The 23,125-nt window shown below is 37.6% G+C and overlaps 1 protein-coding gene across 2 annotated transcripts in view; it reads right to left on the reverse strand.

The window, feature by feature from the left end:
• Positions 1–1,748: 1,748 nt before the first annotated feature.
• The window catches only part of Src42A (Tyrosine-protein kinase Src42A), an 87,914-nt gene continuing 66,537 nt past the window's right edge, over positions 1,749–23,125 (reverse strand). For both annotated transcript variants that reach the window (XM_034979731.2, XM_034979730.2), the window contains exons 4-8: positions 7,390–7,717; positions 6,433–6,611; positions 3,746–3,902; positions 2,232–2,485; positions 1,749–1,890 (exon numbers count right to left, since the gene is read on the reverse strand). In XM_034979731.2, the coding sequence (XP_034835622.1) occupies positions 2,277–2,485; positions 3,746–3,902; positions 6,433–6,611; positions 7,390–7,717 (873 nt within the window). In that variant the 3' untranslated portion in view covers positions 1,749–1,890; positions 2,232–2,276. The remainder of the gene's footprint in view (positions 1,891–2,231; positions 2,486–3,745; positions 3,903–6,432; positions 6,612–7,389; positions 7,718–23,125) is intronic.

Genomic DNA, 23,125 nt, shown 5'->3' on the forward strand with positions numbered 1-23,125 from the left:
GTTCAAATGTTTTCTAACCATCATTGGCTGGGCAGCGCGTGTACGTAAAAAGCTTCACTTCCGTCGATTTTTCTGTTTCTTTTTAGCACGCTCGGATTTAGCGCTTGGCGTCGGTTTCAATGTTGACTTGGCGTTCCAAAAGACGCTTTTTAACGCGCGTCAGTAAAGCGTCCGTGAGAACGAGGGCTTGGTGTATGAAATCGCGACTTCAGGATAATCTAATGAATGTGATGCGATGTTATCATGCAGGGTAAGTGTAGGAGAATGAATGGGGCGATGTGGAGTGACGTTCTACGCGACACAATATGACTAAAGCGTTACAGTGAATCTTTACATTCTTCCTCAAATAAGGTGTAGGTATATTATAAAATGATTACCCTCGAAAGCACTGAAATGGATATAAGTATACAGTTAGTACGCTAAAATAGTGCCATACGAAATGGATAGTGTTTTTGTACCGATTTAAAGCGCCCCACCGAGCATACCGGGAATTAAAATTGACACTTTAATGTCAAATCGATGGCTTGGTTCACTAAAAATAGTAGATAATTTTAGCATCTTGTTGCGAGTTGTGATCAGATCCTAAATTGTATTGAAATTATCTTCTATTTTTGTGCTAGTTATAATCTGAACATTAAAAAGCTCTTCTGTAAAATCGACAATAATTTGTGGTCACTGCAGTGCAATTGTAAACTAAGTCATCGAAACAATCTTCGTGGAGAAACTGTGTTGACAGAATGTTTCTCATCATTGATATTTAGTTCCGAGTACGCTCACAGGTGCTATCAGTCAGTGCTCGAAAGTGTATCTTAAAAGCCCTGTCAAAATGCCAGCTCAATTTTTCAGAGATTATCCAGAACATTTATAAGAATTAAAACATAAGACCATATTTATATACCCGTATTTGAGGAGACGAAAAACTTCATCACAGAATAATAAGTCAAACTAGTCAAAATTCAGAAAAAATCCTGATTATTCAAATAAACATTCACTGATTTGAGAATGGAGCATGGACATTGGTCAGCATTATAATATGAATCAAGTCCTCAAAATGTACGCTTTAGTCATATTGAAGCCCAATTCTGTTACACATAAAACTAAAGTTAATTCACAGTTCAGAAAGTAATGCCATCTCTTTTTCATAGTACAATGTAGAAAAGGATGAATACATTTTTAGGCAAGGGACAAATCGAACGGAACAATGCGCTCCGATATTTTGAAGGGCCTGCGCAAATCGGCCTGCGGTGGCAGAGGATTGTAAATTTATCAATTCATATTTTATCTTGTCCAATTGAAATAAGGCATATATTTCAATGTTCGAAGACACGGCACAGAAAAATCTTCTTCAAAGTTCCCGAGGGCCGTTAGCCAATTTGCGCAGGCCCGCATAGATATGGCGCTCCCTTAACATATAACAAGTGTGGATTTCACCAATCAGATCATTGAAAATTGATGTGACATAGTTATCTGATTGGTGGAAGCTACGCTGTACGTTCGAGCGCACTGTCCTCGCCATAGATTATGAATGTGGGTGTTTAATGTTATAATGCAACAGAATTTCGTATGCGTGTTTCTGTTGGATTCGTCCCTGAACTGAGTGAAGCAATAGTTTTACGTATGTCACGAATTGGTATGGATGTAGTCGGTTTAGGGCGCGCGGTAGAGCGTGTGCGCGGCGTGGCGGTGGCACAGCGGGCCCAGGCTCGCCTGCTGCAGCTGGCTTAGCGTGGCGGCGTGCGGCATGGCGGCGTGGCCGTGCGTGTGCGCCGCGTGGCCGCCGTGCGTCGCGTGGCCGTGCGCGTGCAGCCCGTGGTGCATCTGCAGGTGCTGCATGGACGCGCTGCTGTGCAGCATGTGCAGCTCCGGCGGCATGTGATAGAGGCTGGGCGTCTGCAAAAAAATTGATTTTTAAATGACTTTCAAAAAAGGACGAAGGTTCTCAATTTGGTGCAGTTTTTTATAGAAACGATTTGGCTGACTTCGACAAAATTATGGAATTCACTCATTCACTACGTAGTGGCATAAAGTTCAATATAGGGTAGATTCATAATAGGGTAGATGTTTATTTGATTTTAATCATTATATAAATATTAATTCGTACTGAAATGATGCTGTAGTTAATAATTAAGGCGATTGCATCATGTCTGGGGAGTTGTGCGGTAGCGTCACTTCTATTGACCGCATGTGCATGTGTGACATCACAATAAATTCAAGATGGCGATATAACTCACGTGGTGCGCGTGTGCGTGTCGGTGGGGCGGCAGGGAGGGCCGGGCTCAGTAGGCCGACGCCTCCTTGTACTCGGAGTTGTCCATGGTGAAGAAGTCCTCGAGCTTCCACTGCAGCGTCTCGAAGGTGGGCCGCTTGAGCGCGTCCTTGTGCCAGCACTCCAGCATGATCTCGTAGAGCGCGGCGGGGCAGTTGGGCGGGCACGGCATGCGGTAGCCGTGCTCCACCTGGTGCAGCACCTCCGCGTTCGACATGCCTGCAATCACCGATACACTACATTGTTAACACGCTTAAAAAATCGCTCCTTAAGAATTATAGAGACCTAATTCAAAATTTAAGGATTTTGAATTTGAGGGATAAAATGACTGAAATATATACTAGATTAAATGTTTTAAGGCATAGATAATGGAGAGATAAATCGATATATGACTTAGTCATAGATCTAGAACAACAAAGAATAGAATAATAGACGTTATACGTTTGTATGGAAAAGCGCGTTAGAAGGGCCACCTTAACAATACATGGCCTATCAACAAACAATAGCGGACGGACGTGCGCTATGATTGATAAGAAGCGCAATATCAATTAATATTTAAATAGGATATCTAATAGAAATAAAGTAAACACATTCTCTACCTAAATTAACCCTCCCATTACAATCAGACTACTCTTAGACAAAAACTCAAAACACTCAAAGGGGATATGAATTAATTTACATATTTTTCAATTTTGTCGAATGTAAAATAACAAGCAAAATTTTGAAAATATTGGATAACCTTATTACCAGTAAGGTTGACAAGCTAAGGTTGTTTAAACAATGGAAACCCCATTCAAGTGGTGTCCTTTTGTTGTGTACAAGTATGTATTGTCTCGTTAATTTTTCATCGAAATGCAACGTTCCAGCTTTGTTCTGCGAGGCAGATTTCACGTTAATCACTTACCACATATACATGTAATGTATGACGAGCAACAATAGCCACCTTTTAGTTTAGGTAAAAGAAAGAGACAAGAGGATAAGACGACAATATACTGTGTGGTCCTTTATTTCGATTACAATTTAGTGCTTTTCTGTAATCATGAAGACGCAAACACATTAATTTCTACGCGTAAACGTACCGGTATGTAAAAATACTAAGGGAAACAGCTTTGCTGGTAGGGTGGTAAACTCCCCCTCTTTCGAAAACTGCGTTTTCGTGCGAACACGCACGATCAATCCCGACCTCCCAAGTACTTTGGGCGCAGACTGGGAGTGTGTTAGCCGTACTTAGGCTGAGTATAAGTAGTACTTATACTCTGTGCTCTCCCATAGTGCTTGCAAGATTGGGATTGTTCGTGCGTGTTCATATGAGTTTGCCACCTCACCCTATCCTCAGCCTTCCTCATCCAGTCACTTCCCACCATACTCTTTATATCGTCAGTCCATCGTGCTGGATGGCGCCAAACACTACTACGCTAAAAAAAAGTCAAACTGGGCACTTTGTGACCAAGTGGACAATGGCAGCAGTATTTAAATTACCTGGATAAGGTATGCGGCCGTACGTGACGAGCTCAGTAAGAAGGATGCCGAAGGACCAGACGTCAGATTTGATTGAGAATTTGCTATAGTTGGCCGCTTCAGGCGCCGTCCACTTGATGGGGAACCTTGCGCCCACGCGGGCCTCGTACTCGTCTTCCTGGATACAAAAGAAATACAGTTTTTGAAAAAAACAACGAGATTTTATTTATGGGCAAAAAGAGGTTGGAATAGGTTACCAAAAGACTCATTGATACAAGTCAAATGAGTCCAAACTCGATGGACATTAATTGTTGTGATTGGCTAATTCTCGCTGCAATAATGCATTTCAACCTATAGTGAGAGATTGTCGGCCAATCAGAGGTGAGTACGATGGTCACATTAGCAGTTTTACGGCGGTAGGCTCCCGGCTTGATGGTATTTTATTGTATTGTCATCAGCCGCTTTATCTGTCTTGAATGAATTTTCTCGAATCTTTGAAAAAGAGATACACATTACAATCGAATAAGCACCAGTAGCTCAATATTACTAATAAGTCGAGGAAACAAGAAAGTATTCACACAAGGCGTAATAAATTATATTAAAAACACAACAGCCAAATGAAATATCCTCACTTCTAAAGAATAAACTGAACTGGCATCAATATGTAACAAGAAAAATTACTTTGAGGTGACACATTTTCATTCTAGTAAAATGAGGTTGGTAACATTATTACATTTTAAAAAGACAAATGATGTATGACCTATTAGAAAAGTAATATATTATACAACAAACTCTAGCTTCCAGCTAAAACAATAAAGATTTCTCATGACATCAGAAATGCGATAACAGTACTGTGACATCAGTTCCATTAAGGAAGCCAACCAACTTAGACGTGACACATGAGATAGTAAAATGTGGCTATTAAGTAATGTTATCATTTTGAGAAGACATAAAACACGCTCAGGGTACACCTACTAATAGCAGTCTTATCTGTTATAATAAATTCCTCTACTGCGGTAATGCATTTATGATACTTAATGATTACTACTTCTTAGTTAAGATTAGGGGAAAGCTTAATTCGACGAGTTATTCTGTTCTAATCGACTATCTTTTAAATTCGGCATTAAGACTTAAGAGCAGTTTCGTAGAAAATAGATTAAATCGTGGGAATTAATGTCGGAGAGACATAATTTAAAATCTTGATCTAAATATATAAAACTAGCTTATGCCCGCGACTTCGTCCGCGTGGACTACACAAACTTCAAACTCCTATTTTACCCTCTTAGGGGTTGAATTTTCAAAAGCTACTCTTAGCGGATGTCTACGTCATAATAGATATCTGTATGCTAAATTTCAGCCCGATCCGTCCAGTAGTTTGAGCTGTGAATTTATAGACCAGTCAGTCAGTCAGCTTTTTATTTAATATGGATGAAAAGCTGACTGACTGATCTATCAACGCACAGCTTAAACTGCTGGACGGATCGGTCTGAAATTTGACATACAGAATACAGATAGCAGAATATTATGTTGTAGGCATCCACTAAGAAAGTATTTTTGAAAATAATTGAACTCCTATGTAACCCACGCTGACGAAGTCGCGAGCTAAGCTTGTAAATTAATTATATGTGTATTATTATAAGTTATGTTGGAGTGAACGTTGAGTTGTGATTTTTTGCATGGTTATAGTTAGAGAGTTGGACATAGGCTACTTTTTACACCGGAAAATCAAAGAAGTTCAAAAGATATTTTTAAAAATCTAAGCACACGCGGACGAATCCGCGAGCAACATAGTTCCATATGAAGTGATTGATATTTCAGTATTTCACAGTTTGAGTTTGTGTGCTTTGAAACTATAGTACGTCTGGTATCTGAATAGGCAAATAGCTGAGTTATAGGCAACTTTGCAGAAAACTTGTGGTATCTATTAACGGCACAAAGCATTGCGGTATAGTTTAGCCACCCACTGCGATTAACCTCAAAGTGAAATGAAGTGAGCTAGAATGTCGCCGGCAAACGGCTTTTGCTCAGTTTTCTTTACCTTGTTAACTAGTATTACGTCGTTCGCATTCATTTTGCCATTGCAATTAATGCTACGGCCTTGCGATCTCAATAAATAATTAAAAACATGATTGCCATTAAGATAACTGAACGCAGTGGTTGGATGTTTTGCGAATATCCACACTAATCCATACTATCCATACTAATTTTATAAATGCGAAAGTGTGTCTGTCTGTCTGCTCGCTTTTTACGGGCCGTCCGTTCAACCGATTTTGATGAAATTTGGTAGAGAGCTAGCTTACATCGCGGGAACGGTCATAGGCTACTTTTTATCTCGGAAAATCAAAGAGTTCCCACGGGATTTTTAAAAGCCTAAATGCACGCGAACGAAATCGCGGGCATCATCTAGTATTTATTATATTCTAGAGTGGGGTCTGTCTGTTTGTCTGCCTGATAGCTTTTCACGGCCTATCCGTTTGACTGATTAGACTAGATCCAGCAGTTCGCAGTTCCCTTCGACTCATTTGATGTCGTATGACAACCTAGTGTGGAATCTGCTCAGTAAAAATACACGTCCCAACGCTGACTATACACGATCAAATTTATCGTTTCAATTTGCAGCGGACTTGAAGCGGCGTCTACTAAACTTGACGCTAAAAGTGTGAAGGTAAAAAAAAACGAAGTTGCTGGGTTCTTATACGGTGTCTTACCTTGATGAGTCTAGCAAGACCGAAGTCAGCGATCTTGACGAGGCAACCTTCGGCGACGAGGACGTTTCTCGCGGCGAGATCGCGGTGGATGTAGTTCTGGGATTCCAGATAGGCCATGCCAGCTGCGATCTGCGCGGCCATGTCTATTAATTGTTGTAGCTTAAGACCACGGCCTTTACCTGTGGACCAACAAAATTTTTAAACCGACTTCCGAATAGGTTATTACAAAAAAATTAGGTTATCAATAATATATAATTCACTGCTCCGAGATTTCTGGACCGCTTTTTTTTGCATTTTTTTTTTCACATAATAGAAGTTCGCGAGATGGTCCCGTATTTTTTTTAGATCCAACTCCTTAGTCTTGATGCTGCAGGGTTCCTGCCCGCCTAAGTTATGGAAATCCGAGAATTAATTAAACTGGTAAATTAATAAACTCCAAGTCCGAACTCCTCAACCCTGCAGAATACTGCCACTCCTAAGCCGTGGGGATTTAGGAACTGTTGAATTGATATAGATACCAAGCAGTTAGGTACTTCATGATTGAACTCTTCTGATTGTTTGCTGTTTTTCACGGCCCATCCGTTAAACCGATTTTGTACAGAGATTGCTCGCATCCTATGGAAGGACAAAGTCTACTTTTTGTCCCGGAAAATCAGAGTTCTCACGGGTTTTTAAAAACCTGAATTCACGCGAACGAAGTCGCTGGCATCATCTAGCTGATTATAAAATGCAAAAATATTAATAAATATTTTGCTCGATATATCTTTCATTAAAGCATCGACCATTTAAGTTGCAATGCCTTCGAAAAGAAAAGAAAAATCATATAAAGAACGCTTTATGCACATGCATTAACGTGTTGGCGTGTCTAATGTATTGTTAGCAAAGCTAATTTACAACAGAAATTAATTCGTAACATTGTGTCAGTGGGCCGCGAGGAAAATGTTTTGTTACTCTCACCTTGTAAATATTCCAAAAGCGAGCCGTTCTTCATCAACTCTGTGATGATATAGATCGGCTCCTCGAGTGTGCACACGGCGTATAATTGGATAAGTTTGCTATGCCGAAGTTTTTTCATTATCTGAGCCTCTGCGAGGAAGTCTTTAGGGTCCATTGTGCCGGATTTGAGCGTTTTGATTGCGACTGGGGTAGTGTTGTTCCATAAACCTTCCCAAACTTCGCCGAATTGTCCGTGACCCAGTTTCCGGACGAATTTGAGTGACGAGCGGTCGATTTCCCATTGATCTCTCGTTCGGTGCGAGAGACCTTCAGTAACCGGTTTCTCCACCTGAAAAATACGTAATTGTATAAAAATTCAGAATGACTATTGGTCAGCGTTTCCATTAGTAAATTTAGCGGAACAATGGAGCGTAAAATTGTAATTGTCATGCCTCCATAAGTGAACAGTTGAACAACTAGAATTGTGTAGATACCTAATGAGTTTTACTTGCAATCAAACATGTATTCAGAACTCATCATTCACTGAATTGTTACAAAGTACCTACCAAGTTAGGGATTGTATGTAATTTCTTAATACGTAATTTACAGATATATGATAGTTAAAAATCAAGTAGTTCCGGGTTTTAATCCCAGACAGGCTGCTAAGATTTTCAATGAAATCTTCATTCATATTAACGCACTTCTTAGTTTAAAATAATATAATGCCTTGATGATTTTTGCTAAACATCAATTAACATTTTTATAATCGGCCGGAGCCAGGTGCAAATCTGTTTACCGTCATGCTATTGGAATTTCGAGCGTGACTACAAGAATGCCATTAATTCAGATTCGAGCAGAGCAATGAGAAATAATTTCAACTTTCACGCTAAGGAGTTCAAGGGTTATGGATGCTTGTTTGTTGGTACAGTAGACTGATAGACGACGTGTTAATAGGCAACCTGAGAAGTGTATGTAATTTTTAATTCATAATGCGTAAGTTGATACCGGCGCGGCGGCGGTTGCAGCGACGCGCCACGGCGGTGGTCGGGCGACCGCGAGTACCTACTCCGGCTCTGGTGTTTCTAGGTATCATGTCGTGATCAGTTAATAATAAATAATAAACATTTATAAATAAAGCCTTCAGTCATTCAACTTGTTTCTTTATTTTATAGAATAGCGTGAATGAACTTTTTGCAAGCGTAGTGGTTATTTAATAGTAGATGTTTTGTCTATTTGAGTACTCGTATAAAAACATGGGACGTGTTCGTAAGACTCGTGGCTCGTGGTAGTGGGAGATGATGGAAAAAAGGTGGAGCGATGAACTAAGTTACTGTGAAATAGAGGCGAATGACTACAAACTGAATTAATTACCATTTTTACGCCGTTAAAATAATTTAAACATCGCGGATACAAAACGATAATCCATCCATACTAATATATCATGTAGTTTACATAGCTTTTGCCCGCGACTTCGTCCGAGTCATATAATTTATAGCATATATATCTATCGCAGAGTCATAAACCTACGTGCAGTATATTCCCGTTACCTCTTAGATTCTGATAATCGGTTAGAGCTGCATTGCACATACCGCAGTCATGAAACTGTATTAATCAAGCCTATTAATCCGAATGACTCGGGAAAATTTAATCCAACTAAAATAGAACAATAATCAAAAACCAGTCGGTTATTTTTAGCGTGGCCAATATAAGTTCATTTAGAGTTGCAGACAGAAATAACTATATGTAAATAAGCTTCGTAAGCAGCATAGCTGATGTAATCACGCCCGGCGCTTCGTAAGGCCGGTCTACACTACACATATAAATATGTGTCATATTGGCAGGGTTAGCATCATTTTGAACATACATATTTAAAATTAACAAAAAGACAGTTCAAACATGATTTTTAATCCTGATGTTTTAAACATAACGTATTGTTCTTTTAAAAAAATAGTTCTTTTTCAACCGTGCGTATTGGTGTATCGAAGCTACGTTTCGCAGCGCCTACGTGTTTGATACACAATCGTTAGGTGTAAGGCGCATCTTGCAACTTTTCTACGATCTCACCCTAAGTCGATAATACTCAGTCCTCACTGAAGATCGTGACTACTAGTAGGTAATCACATTATTAGTGCTTATAACCATAACCTTAATATGCTAAAAGTACGGAAGAGGTAAATACCGAAATTGGAGCTCCAAAGTCGGTTTCGACATAGTTCTTTCAATGTTCTTTAACAGGACAATCGACTGTCATACCTACTCAATCGGAACTAGCCCATAATACCTTATTCTAAAATGACAGGTAGGTATATCAACATACAGCCATGGGTCAATAGAAACTTGAGACATGAGGCATGCAAAAAATCGAAAGCATTGTAGCCTTTAGAGCGCAGGAGTCAGGGTCATATGATAGACCAGCAGACTGATTCTGTGTTTTTTTTTTAAATAAATTGCATTGTAGTCAATAAAGCGAGATTCAGACAATCAGAAGTGGTTGCGGTCGTCACACTGTAGTTGTCATTGTACGGCAGCAGACCTCCAGAGTGATACATATTACCACGATACACATGTGCACCCAGCCATAGTTGACGTAACCACGCCCGGCGCTTGGTAACTCGGTCTGATGCGAAAAACTGGCAAGCGTTATACAACATGTCACATTGATGGACAGCCTTCAGTATTGCCAAATAAGTGCAACGCACTTTTGCACTAGAAATTAAGATGCAAAGTTAACGTAACTGAAGTTCAATGACCTTCAAACGTTTTATTATTTACTAGCTGACACGCCCCGGCTTCGCTCGGGTGGAGTTTAGAAAATTGAGGGAGAGGTTGAATTAAATTTTTCTCTCCGTAAGAACCATCCCCGTGCTTCAATGAATAATATATAAAAAAAGAATTAGCGAAATCGGTTCAGCTGTTCTCGAGATTTGCGATGAGCAACACATTTAGTGATTCATTTTTATATTATAGATATTCGGATTCCATCACAGTCATTTTTTGTTGATCTGCATAAAACTTCTAAAGTTATAGATACACCTACATGATACTAAAACAAGATCTGTCTGTCTAGAACAGTTGCTACCTATAGGCTTAGAAATTAGATATATAAAACAGGTATTTATTAAAAAATATATACAGGTTTACAGCCACATTAATTTCAAATTATTTTTGAACAATTATTGTATTAAAATATTTTTGTTTTTAGGATTTGTTGTTGTAAATTGTAATTCTTTGGTGCACAATTAGAAACTTTGTAAGTAAATGGACTAATTAAAGCAAAAAGATATAAGCATAGATTCTATGTCGAGTATCTAATAATTTTATGTGTTGTCATGCGCATAAACCCCTGGTCCAAAATAACGACCCTTCTATTTTGTCAGGGGGTAACAAACTTAGGTAAATAGGCACGAAACTGACCTAGTTACGCAAATAAGGAAAATGGTAAACTAAGCAGGAAAATTCGAGCAATGCAAGTACCTACTGTATACAGGTAGACGCCAGTCGGTAACAAGGCTAACTAAATCAACTACCGACAAGCAGTTTATTTTTTCCGATAAACAATAATAGCTACCTCAAGGTACTTTCGAGTTTACTCATGTATTGTTTCCAGGTTAATTTCCTCGACCTTCACCTGAATTTAATCAGTCTCAAAACGTTATTTTGAGGGCTATTTGCTTATCTGGCGGTTAAAATAAAACTTTATTTAAATTTGATTAACAAAAAAGCGACTATGGGTTGCACAAATCGATGCTCTTTGTTTCATGTAATTTTTTGACCCTTAGCCTTGCCTAACCATGGAAGTACGAAAACAGACTTTTGCGACCCATTTTTAACATTTAGTGGGCAACTTTAACTTTAACGGTAACCTTACTTTAACCGCATGATGTGCAATCGTCCTAGGTCTGTATCACATGCATCGCCGGCCCACTACCGATCAACAAGGACCTCCTTTCAGAATGATAAGGGATCCAGCTATCAGTCTGGTTAAATGAGGGTTGGTAGACTTCAAACTAGACTAGAATTCTCAGGAACGAAGGTAAAGTATAGTCTGCGACAGGTCGAGATGGTAATCGGGGTATGAGGCGGGATTTCAACCTGTCGCGTACTATATAATTCTAGATGATGCCCGCGACTTCATCCACATGGATTTAGGTTTTTAAAAAGCCCGTGGGAACTCTTTGATTTTACGGGATTAAATGTAGTCTATGTCCTACCCCGGAATGCAAGCTATTTCTGTACCAAATTTCATCAAAATCTGTTGAATGGATTGACAGTGAAAAGCTAGCAGACAGACAAGACAGACAGACACACTTTCGCATTATAATATTAGTATAGTATGGATTAAGGTGAATTTTTATTTAAATTCAAATTCTTTGTTTCATTACAGCAGTGGATCAAAAATATGCTCTTGGTAACCGGTTTAAAGATACGTGGTATCCAAAACTTCTTGGAAGTTAAATATTGACTTTCCTCAGCGGACATAGCGGGTAAACCAGTTAATGCATAGATATGTAGAGTGATATCAGGGTTGTCGATTCCGCATGCAGTTCATATTACAGTTAATCTACGGTAAAAAGAAGTCTGGATGAAAGTGGTGGAAAAAGTTGACAAAAGAAATACAATCAATTGTATACCACACGACAGGATGAGATGGTAATCGGAGTATGAGGCGGGGGGACGCCCCGCACACTGAGTTTGTTGTGGGCTCTTCTCAGACCTGGGCGCGTTTGGAACCCTCGTAGCTTTAGTTTGCGTAATAATTATCACCTCTATATCTTAGAAATCCAACATCTGACCATGAAAAAGAGTTATTAATTACCTATTTTTAATAAATCATTTGACTTGACCCGTAGGTACGCAGCCGCGCTAGCCCGGTGCAGGACAGCGCAGGTGCGCGATTGCCATCTCGACCTGTCGCGTACTATACCACACTTCGTACTACCAAATAAGTCGATAAATCCCCTTACTGCGCAGGAACAAGATCAGATTTTTTTGCACGACGCCAACATTATGTTTTATTAGTGTTAACTGTGATTAGTCAAAAAAATGATTTATTTCTTAATTTTTGGATACAGATTTTAGTGCAAAGACATATAAGTTACTTACTCTTCTCGTATATTATATTATGACCACTAAGAACAAATAGATAGATAAATCACCCACTGCGCTGTAACAACGTTAGAACTTCTACGTTAGACTTCATTCGCGTGCATATAGGTTTTTGAAAATCCTGTGGGAAATCTTTGATTTTCCGGGATAAAAAGTAGCCTATGTCCTTCCCCGGGATGCAAGCTATCTCTGTACAAATTTCGTCAAGCTCGGTTGAACGGTTGGGCCGTGAAAGGCTAGCAGACAGACAGACAGATACACTTTGGCATTTATAATATTAGTAGTAGTAGTAGTAGTGGATTTGTGTTAAATGTGATTAGTCAAAAATGTTTTCTTTCATAACTTTCGGATACAGATTATAACGTAAAAGTAAAAACCCTGATCGGCATACCTCCAGCTGATCGTGTCAATTCATTTTACTTGCTATTGAATCTGCCACGGATGCCGTGTGATATTGATTTCTAAAAAATATGTTTGCTCTACATAAATCTATGTTGCATAACAAGTGTAGCATTTCTGTATTACGTACCTTTACATCAAAGCTTTTAAATATTACACTTTTGTAAAAAAAAAATTAAACAAAATTGACATTAGGTATATTATTACTAGCGACCCGCCCCAGCTTCGCAAGGGGAGCTTATTACAATTTTCGTAGGTATCTCTAATTTTTTGAAAATAAAATATAGCCTATGTTATTCAGGAATAATGTAGCTTTCTACTGGTGAAAGAATTTTCAAAATCGGTTCAGTAGTTCCAGAGATTACTTCCTACAAACAAACTTACAAACTTTACCTCTTTATAATATAAGTAAAGAAAGATAGATCTTTTATATGAAAGAGGAAACTTACTGACTAACATATCAATTTTATTGTCGGTCAACTTAAACCACTGCAGGTCTGGATAGTTGAGATTTAGCATGAAAAGATTTTCTCTATACATAGAATCTTTTGAGATATTCCAACTATAAAAAAACATAAATCTACGCAGACGAAGTCGCTAAAGGGCTAGTATTATAAATTCCAAGAAATGGACTAACGGAGAATGCCTACACATCAAAAGTTGCTGTTTAATAGACTTCAATAATTTTATTGCAAGCGGGTTTATGTTTTTCATCTTCTTCTAATTATAAATTATAAAAGAAGAAACTGACTGACATGACATACGGCTCAAACAGCTCAGCCTAGAAACTTGAAAATATGCCTGTAGCTTTTCTTTACGATCTGTTTTTTGATTTTTTGTAAGAAAGGTCTATTAGAAATTCCATACGAGCGAAGCCAGGGCGGGCGCCGGGCGGGCGGTTCGTTAGTAAGAAGTAAGTATAAGATAGGTTATTAAATTATATACCTTAAAAACACAGGTAGGTATCAACCAAAGCGGAGATGGTCGGAGATGTAGGTACTTAACTTATCTATCAGATTATAGACTAGCTTATGCTCGCGACTTCGTCCGTGTGGACTACACAAATTTCAAGCCTCTATTTCACCCCCCTAAGGGTTGAATTTTCAAAAATCCTTACTTAGCGGATGTCTACGTCATAATAGCTATCTGCATGCCAACTTTCAGCCCGATCCGTCCAGTAGTTTGAGCTGTGCGTTGATAGATCAGTCAGTCAGTCACCTTTTCCTTTTATATATTTAGATGACGTGATAATCCGTCTAACCTATTTTTAATCTGATTTATGTGTATACCATATCTCCACCCAACTCCACTTTGGTGGATACCGGACCTAAAGGCTTGGACCCACAAAGCGCGACGGCAAGACGTCACATTGTTATGTCATAATGTGTGTGTGTCAAAAAATCTTACGTCGTTCGAGGGCTTTGTCCTACAACGGGATGTAATAAAGTAAAGCTTATTTATCAACAGAGGAAACAAAAAGGATTAAAGATCTGTTAAACAAAGTTCTTAAATTTTTTTTCGTCAAATGTTTTGAGATTATAAAATAAGGGGTTTGAATAATAGTATGGAGCCTGGCCTACCTACAGGCCCGCCATTTCCTTTTTGGAGTCATCAGTACAACAGTCTAGCTATCAGTAAAACTTTGATAGTTTATAACATTGCCTTGTTTTATCATGAAAATGCTTTAGTACAGAAAGTTGCATCTATTCCAATAGTTTCTAAGGACATAGTTGTGCTTATTTTCATCCGTATAATTCGCATTGCATTACTAAACACAAGGATGTTGCAATCGCGAGCCGCGTTGAAACCGCAAACGGGGTTGGGAAATGTGAATCTGAATAAACACGAGCAACTATCAAATTTTATTGCCCTGCAATGTACTTACATTGCCTGCTGAAAATAGAGGTTCGCGAAATCGCTGTCAGAGGTCACTCCTATTTAAGTATTTTATGTCGTTATCAAGTATACAAACACACGACAGGTTGAGAGTGCAATCGGGGTATGAGGCGGGGGGACGCCCGCACACCCTCACGTCACCCACGCTCGCTCTCACCGGGCTAGCGCGGGGGATGTGCGGGTGTGCGGGGCGTTCCCTCCCCGATTGCCATCTCGACCTATCGCCGACTATAAGTAGGTCTATCTATTAGAAACACACTACATAGTCTACTGATAGTTTTACACTTACGCTTAAAAAATTTGGAGGTGAAGAAGATTCAGAATAATTTTACAGTCTTGGGAAACTGGAAGAAATCTCTGTTAGAGATAAGCTGTTCGTCCTTATTACCTACTAGCTGATGCCCGCGACTTCGCCCGCGTGGATTTAGGATTTAAAAATCCCGTGGGCACTGTTTGATTTTCCAGTATAAAAAGAACCCTGTTACTCTCCGTCCTTTCAACTATTTCTATGCCAAAAATCATGTTGATTACATATTAGTATAGATATTATAGACTATGTAAAATGTAACTATAATTTTTGGAACATAAGTATTAAAAAGTAAAAGAAATAATTCCTAGAGTTAATATGAGTTTTGTGTCGTCAAAAACTAACTTAAACGATACGTCAGAAATAGCAATTTTAATGTCATAGGCCCTTAGCGATAAAAGTTTATACACTGCCTAATATATGCATGGTCAAATGATTTTTCAAAAATGTGTATGCTAGCCATGTATAAGCTCTAAGCAGTGTTTTTTTCAGTATAAGGCTGATTTATTAAGTCCGGATATATTATCCTAAGAATATGGCTATTATTTCCCCTTCGTACTTTAGAGATTAACAATCAGTGCAGATTAATTCACGTGTTTCCCATAAATCTTTTATGACAAATTGTTGAATTACCATGAATATTTAAAGTTCAAATACATTCCTATAGGTTGTAAAGTCAAGGGTACGTCAAGTCTTTAATAGAAACATATATTGACATTCAATATACTGTATTACCATAACACTGCGTCATATAAAACAGCGCGTTATCGCATAACTATGTCGATATTTGCATATTAGCTCCATCCATCAAACGACATTCTTCATAACTCCTTAGAAGCTTTACTTTTAGTTAATATTTAATCATGTATATGGAGCAAAACGTAAACACGAGAAAGTGAATATAATTTGCATAATAATTAAAAAACCATTACAACTTACAATTATTATTACAAGTTCAGTGAGTACCTGCACGAGGTCGTACCTACTACCACCTACTACTATTATGTTGAAAACGAGTATTCCCGCTTGTTATTCTTGTGCAATTTTTAATATTTCATGTTTCATATTCACCTAAATAATGCCTGCGACTTTATCGGCGTGGATTTAGGTTTTTTTAAAATCAAAAGGCATCTTCGATTTTCCGGGAATGTAACCACAAATTCACGGTTTTCGGATGTTTACCCTTATGTGTGCTAAAATTTCATGATTCTAAGTCAACGGAAAGTACCCTATAGGTTTCTTGACAGACATACATACAGACGGACAGACAACAAAGTGATCGTATCAAAGGGTTCCGTTTTTCCTTTTGAGGTACGGAACCCTAAAAAGGTTAAAAATTCATGTTAAGTAATAAGTTTAAACATCTTAATTTATAAGCGCGACGCGTTAAACCTAAAAATATAACACGGAGCAACTCATTCTATTACTATAATTATTTTATTAATGGTGCAGCCGGGGCCCGCATGCTAGTGCGATTAAAAATAAACTAGATAGGTCACTTTTTGTATCGGCAGACGACAATATTGAAGCAATCTTGCTCATTCAAAAAATACGTCACTTGCTTTGTTTAATCACATGACAATATTAAAAATTCAAGACAGTTAAAATGTATATAATAATATATGCTTTGATTATAATAAGCATAACCTTTCGTTGGTCATTGATCTACTTTTAAATATAAAAATATAATTTATTTGCTTCCATTATAATAAGGATAACCTTTCGTTGGTTATTGATGCAGTTTTGAACATAAATTGAGCGATAAGAACAAAAAATATATATATTTTTTCTACCATACCTGCCTTTCCACTAAAACATAAAAAGCATTGCTACGAATTTAATAGGTATATTTTTTGATCTTTATGTCAGGTTCTTCTACCCAAGCCACTACAAATACTAAATTAAAATCTACAATTTAAAACCGCCTTCAAAAAACGAGGAATAATTTAAACTTTTGAGTAGGTATAAAAGCAATGTAAGCTTCTCAGTATTTCGTGACAACCCACGAGTTCAGGTATACTATAAAAGTCATATTACGTAACTAGTTATGCAATTTCTCACAATTAGAGATAAAGAAATAAGGCGAGAATCAACCTATTGAATAAAATTTTTGCTTCTCAATACAATTCATTTTAAATGGCGTCTCGCCAACGTAACATTGAAAAGAGCAGAACTGATTAAAATACGACGAAAAATGTACCTCAGTCACAAAATTCTTTTAGTTTCTCTTTGTCACCATCTTTTTGTAAAATCATGACTGTTAAAAACAAATTGCTGATAGTTCATATTTATAGGGTTTCAATGTTAATCTACTGACAATAAGTTCAACAAGATAATAATGTTTTTTTTTTTAAATAATCTATATTTCATTAACTAAATTATAAATATCAAACTACTCATTACATTATTATAAGTGAGGTTCATTGAATTGGTTTTAGCGTTCCGCGTATCATAGGCATATCATATATCAATCATCATATCACAGACTATTATTTACCGCTCGTCTGTCGATATATTTTTATTGGATTTTTGTTTCTGAACTTTATTTTGTTTAATACATAATAATTTGTATGCCTATTTTTCTCTGATATTGGGTATATATTATAACCTTGAGAAGCCACATGGCTCGGACAGTCTGTATTCGGGTATGTTTCGCGAACTCTAATCTTTTTTAACTTTTGATTTCGTTTTGCAGCATTTTGTGGTCGGCGAGGTCGACGCTAGTTATTAACTTTTTGCAAAAACGCTCATATGCGCGAAGTTATTATTAGGTTTTCTGTTCTCCTGTGTTGTAAAAATTCGAAGTGAAATTACGATTTACTCCTTCGCGGTTAAGTGCGCATTCATTTACAACTTAGACTTAAATGACGCTTTACTGGAATGGTGCCAAAGTACTGGCTGCATTTCCGCATTGAACATAACAGGCTGATCCTTTGCGCAAAAAATGAGCCAGCTTTTCTGTCACCAGATGAGGCAATTAAGTACAATCCTGAGGTAGCTAGTACGGATCTGCAAAGATAGTCAAGGAGATTAAATTATCTCCCAATCTTTTAAGCTTTTAATTTCCGAAAAAAAATTGTTTATACTGATTACTTGATAAGTATACCAAAGGCTCTACAATCTACATAATATGTATAATATGTACCTATGTATGTACTACATCCATATAATTTTTATGACGTGAATGATCAGATCATCAGAAGTCGGTGTCGGGGATTTATATATCATTTTAATTTATACATACATGGCATAACTGTAACACTCGATCACAGTTATTCGTTTCGTAACCGGCTAATCGTCGAGACGGTATTTCCATCTAAGAATACCGATCACAATAATAGTAGTTTTAAATTTCAATCAATTACTGGAAATATTATTAATTACTGTCGCCTTATATCAATTTAAATAAGACTTAAATGGGTACTGTACTTTTCCGCCCATAATACTTTTGATAGTGAGTAGTGACAAATCACATTGGTTAATTCTGGTAATTGATAATTAATCACACTATTTCCTGATGAAAGTTGTCAAGAATCGAGACGAACAAAAAAGGGGTTTGTCAGGTTTGGAGAATAGACATTTTGTGAAAGGGCTATTGCGCTTGGACGAACTGACGGACTGACATACAATACAGCAACCGCTGGGACCAGCGGGGCGATTGTCTAAAACCTGCATCAATCATTATTACAATCTCAATTGTTCTGATTGGCTGAATTTGTGCGATTCTTGTCCCCTAGATTTAAAATGATACTTTTCCTGGAAAATGCTATTCAACCAATTAGTATTTTGATTAAAAGTGATTAAAACCTATATAAGTATAGATAGGTACTTTGTTTCGTTAGCTATGTCATAGCACTTAGCTATTTCTTAAAATTACCTGGAATAACAATTATATTTCTACTACTATGACTAGGTGCTAATATTCAAATAGGAAACACTGGTACAGTGTTGCTGTCTAGCATCAACTGTTGGGTAATTCGGGAAGCGACCCGTGCACCCACCGGCCTCTCCCACTAAGGTGAATTCGTATTTACGCGTAGGTACCCCCACTGCGTTAGGGTAGAAATTAAATATAAAAATATGTGGATACATCGTATCGATAAATCAAGACGAAATATTTAAATATTCATGTACAATAAGTTCATTTAAAATTCCAAACTCCTTGATGCATAGCATCCAGAAAGAAAATGTTACTACACTCGTAGTAACATTTTTTAACATGTACAGAAGAGTAAATGTTATTACGTTTCACCACCATGATGGCACCCACTCACTCACTCTCACCACAAATACTTCTGTTACCAAATGAGAACAAAGTTATTTGGTAATCGTTATCAATAAACAAACGCTGCTGTAGCACGACCCGTCGCCACGCGGGTTAACAGAATGATGGTGGCTTTATTGGAAAACGGAAAATACAATCGAGTCATTGCCCACGTGAACATTAAAAACTATGCCTCTGCGATACATAGTATACATCATAGATACATTAAAGACTGGACTAAAGTTCATACCACAGAAACAGAATACCGGAAAGAAAGAAATAAATAATATAATATTCATTCAATCGATTTTACTGCCATTAAAGGTATTCACTAGTCATATAAATACCTGCTACAATAACCATATATTATAATTTATCGATTACATAAGAAATTGGCATTTCCGCTGTGATATAATCATAATAAAATTACAACATAGTCTACACTCTGCTACATAGTCAGGAGTCAGGACATTCGTGTCACATCCTTCGAACATTTCTAACAAGTTACGTACTTAAGGGTACCCTTCTTACGCGCTTCTTCATACAAACGTATTAAGCCATTTTTTTAGCTATCCGTCATCTGTAAGAATACCAACGATTATCTATGACATATGTCATAAGCTCCGATACAAAACAAAAAGGAACGTATTTTCACGGACTCGGATCGGATGCAGTGCGTAACCGCTCTTAGTCTATGAGCTGCGCAAACTGCTACGAGTATTTTGCAACTTCAGTTTATCACTTTAGAACTTGAGCGTATCTTCGTATTTTTAAACTGCCCAAGTAAGAATATTGTTTTGCTTTTGTACATGATAGAGACGAGCTACTGAGCTCTAGTCAGAACTGTTTTCTTGATGGCAACGTGCCGTGATCAGAGGGCCTAACATGCGCCCCGCGGGAAAATTTTGTCTACGCATTATCTCGTATTTCTTCATATAAATAAGACGAGTAAATGCGTAGACAAAATTTTCTCGTGGTGCGCATGTTAGGCGTGCTGGAGTGGGATAAGTTTTATTCATGAGTCCGATATTATGCTCATTGTGTTCTGCAATGATATAAGAACTTACATTTGTTCGCTCATGTATCAAACATACGTCAATTCGCAATTCGTTAGTGTTTGAGCACGTGTAAATACTTTAACAATAAATAATGCGAGAAATCGCATCGCATCACGTTACGTGTAATCTTTATAATTCGCAATTTAATCACACCTGTGTGAATATAATCACTTAATTATTCGAATCATAGATATAATTATATTTTTATCTTAAAATCGATGTATCTCTTCAATTGATGGGTATATTTTGCTACCGAAACGCAAGTGGAGTTCGATAAAACTGTTGATACTATACCTACACTGAAATGGTAGGTATGTGTTAAGCATAATGATTTTGTAAAAAACCAATAAATATTCTAGATAACATTGAGCAGATGTCTATGCCAGGTTAGAACAATTTGAAATCTAGTTATTATATTATTTCAAACACAGATATGAACATAATATACAAACAAAGTTATTTTTTATTTGAATATTAACCAATCTAACTCAATAAAACTTTGTAGACATGCTCTACAAATTATATTTTGATAACTGTGTCATAACTTACTTAATAACGCCTTCCATAAACATAATAGGTTTACAAGACAGAGCAATTAGAAACATTAAAATCTCACATTTACGAGCATAATCTAAATCATTATAATATGGAGTTCATAATATTTGCACTACCTTTGTTCGGTCCGTTCGGTCACCTACTCATCATACATCAATGGACAATGTGCTGTAACATTGTTCTGATTAAGCACGTGCAAATTCTTTAGTAGTTACAAATTATAATTAAATAGCATTTGCCTGAGGTTTCGTGCGGCCCCAATATGTGTGAATGTTAGATTTTTGATTTTAATAATCCTTAAACTAATTGATGGACGACCTCGTCTTAGGTCTTTTAAAAATCCCGTGGGGACTCTTTGATTTTCCAGAATAAAACGTAGCTTTCGTCTGTTTCCTCGGTGCAAGCTATAGATAGAAACACGTTATTGCACAGAACATGAAATAACTAAGACAAAACAAAGAAACTAAAAACAATTTTATGCAAAGGCGGCCGTATTTTGTGAGCAAAGTGCAGAAAATAAAATATTCTTGCTTGATGATACTAGTATCATACCTGAGCTAACAATTAAGAAACAAGACAGTAATCTTGGGTTTGAAATTAGAACTCAACTTATAATAATAATTTAAAAAAAGTTGTCTATCTTAAATAAGGTTTATGTCATTGGAATCCCACAAAATTCAAGTAATGACTAAGGATTGTGAAAACGATTCGATTGTAACTTATAACACTCCCTGAGTAGGCTTGATCCTTTCGGAGAAAAAGGCTCGGTCAAACCAGATCGATGGCTCAAGAATTTCTCACGCAGATCTAGTACGCGACGGGTCGAGATGGCAATCTGGGTATGGGGCAGGAGGACGCCCCGCATTCCCGCACGCCAACCGCGCTCACCCGCACCGGGTTAGCGCGGGGACTGTGCGGGTGTGCGGGGCGCTCCCACCGCGACTGCCATCTCGACCTGTCGCGGACTAAACAAAGGTGTACGGACACAGAAGACAAATTTTATAGCCAACCCGATATTGAATTTAGTGATTTATGCACGTTCGTTACGAGTTACGATGCACGACGGCCACATTTACATGTGATAGCAAAAATTTATATTATTAAATGAATCTCACTTCTTTACACAGGTTTTGCAAATGCCTGTTCCTATTCGCCAAGGTTTTATAAATGTCTACAACTTTATAAGTAAATAAGAGGATTGGAACGTAAGCAATAAGTTATTTTTTATAAAAAATAATAACGAACAAATGAGTCTATATGGCACCCGATTAAATCCGCTGATGAACATTGACACTTTGGCAGCCAGTTTTGTTGGTTCGCCTCCATATTAAAGCTACGTGGAAGAAATGATCTATTTTGTATGTTTTTGCGACAACGTAAAGTAAGTGATAGGAATTAAATGGACGAGGAAGTCGGAGGGCCATATTGGGTGCTCGTGCGCTATTGCTAATACCTTGATAAATAGTGAATTCATAAACAATGCTAAATACATGACATACGGCTCTAAAGAAGTTTTTAACATGCTGTAATGTATTATGTCTTAGATACATACTTTGTAACAAAGTTTTTCAATGTTTCAAGAAAGGCTATATATCTAGTCCATAAAAGAAAAGGCAACTTAGAGTCAAGCTGTGTGACGACAGCTGTATGTTGGTATAATACCTAACATTCGACGCGACACACACAGAATAATATGTTAGGAATGCATTGCTCAAGTCATAGGCATTAGTAATCAGCCCTTAGCCTCTAGGTGCTAGGTACAGGTGTCTACATCTCCAGCAAAACAATATGTTGCTCATAATATGGAGTAGATTTTGTAGTCGGTAACAAGCAGTGATAGCCTAATGGTTAAGACGTCCGTCTCCTAACCGGGAAGTCGTGGACTCGATATCGGGCACGTCACTTTTTCGGAGTTATGAACGTTTTAAGCAATTAAATATCACTTGCTTTAACGGCGAAGGAAAACATCGTGTGGAAACCTCCATACCTGAGAGTTCGCCATAATGTTCTCAAAGGTGTAGTCTAATCCGGAATTGAGCAGAGTGGTAGTCTACGGTCAAAACCCTTCTCATTCTGAGGAGGAGACCCGTGCTCTTTAGTGAGTCAATTATGCCAATATTTCGAAACATTTAATTGTAATTAATCAGCATTAAGTATAAAATAACAAAGAAA

This window comes from Maniola hyperantus, chromosome 20 (genome assembly GCF_902806685.2).
Source record: "Maniola hyperantus chromosome 20, iAphHyp1.2, whole genome shotgun sequence".
NCBI lineage: Eukaryota > Metazoa > Arthropoda > Insecta > Lepidoptera > Nymphalidae > Maniola > Maniola hyperantus.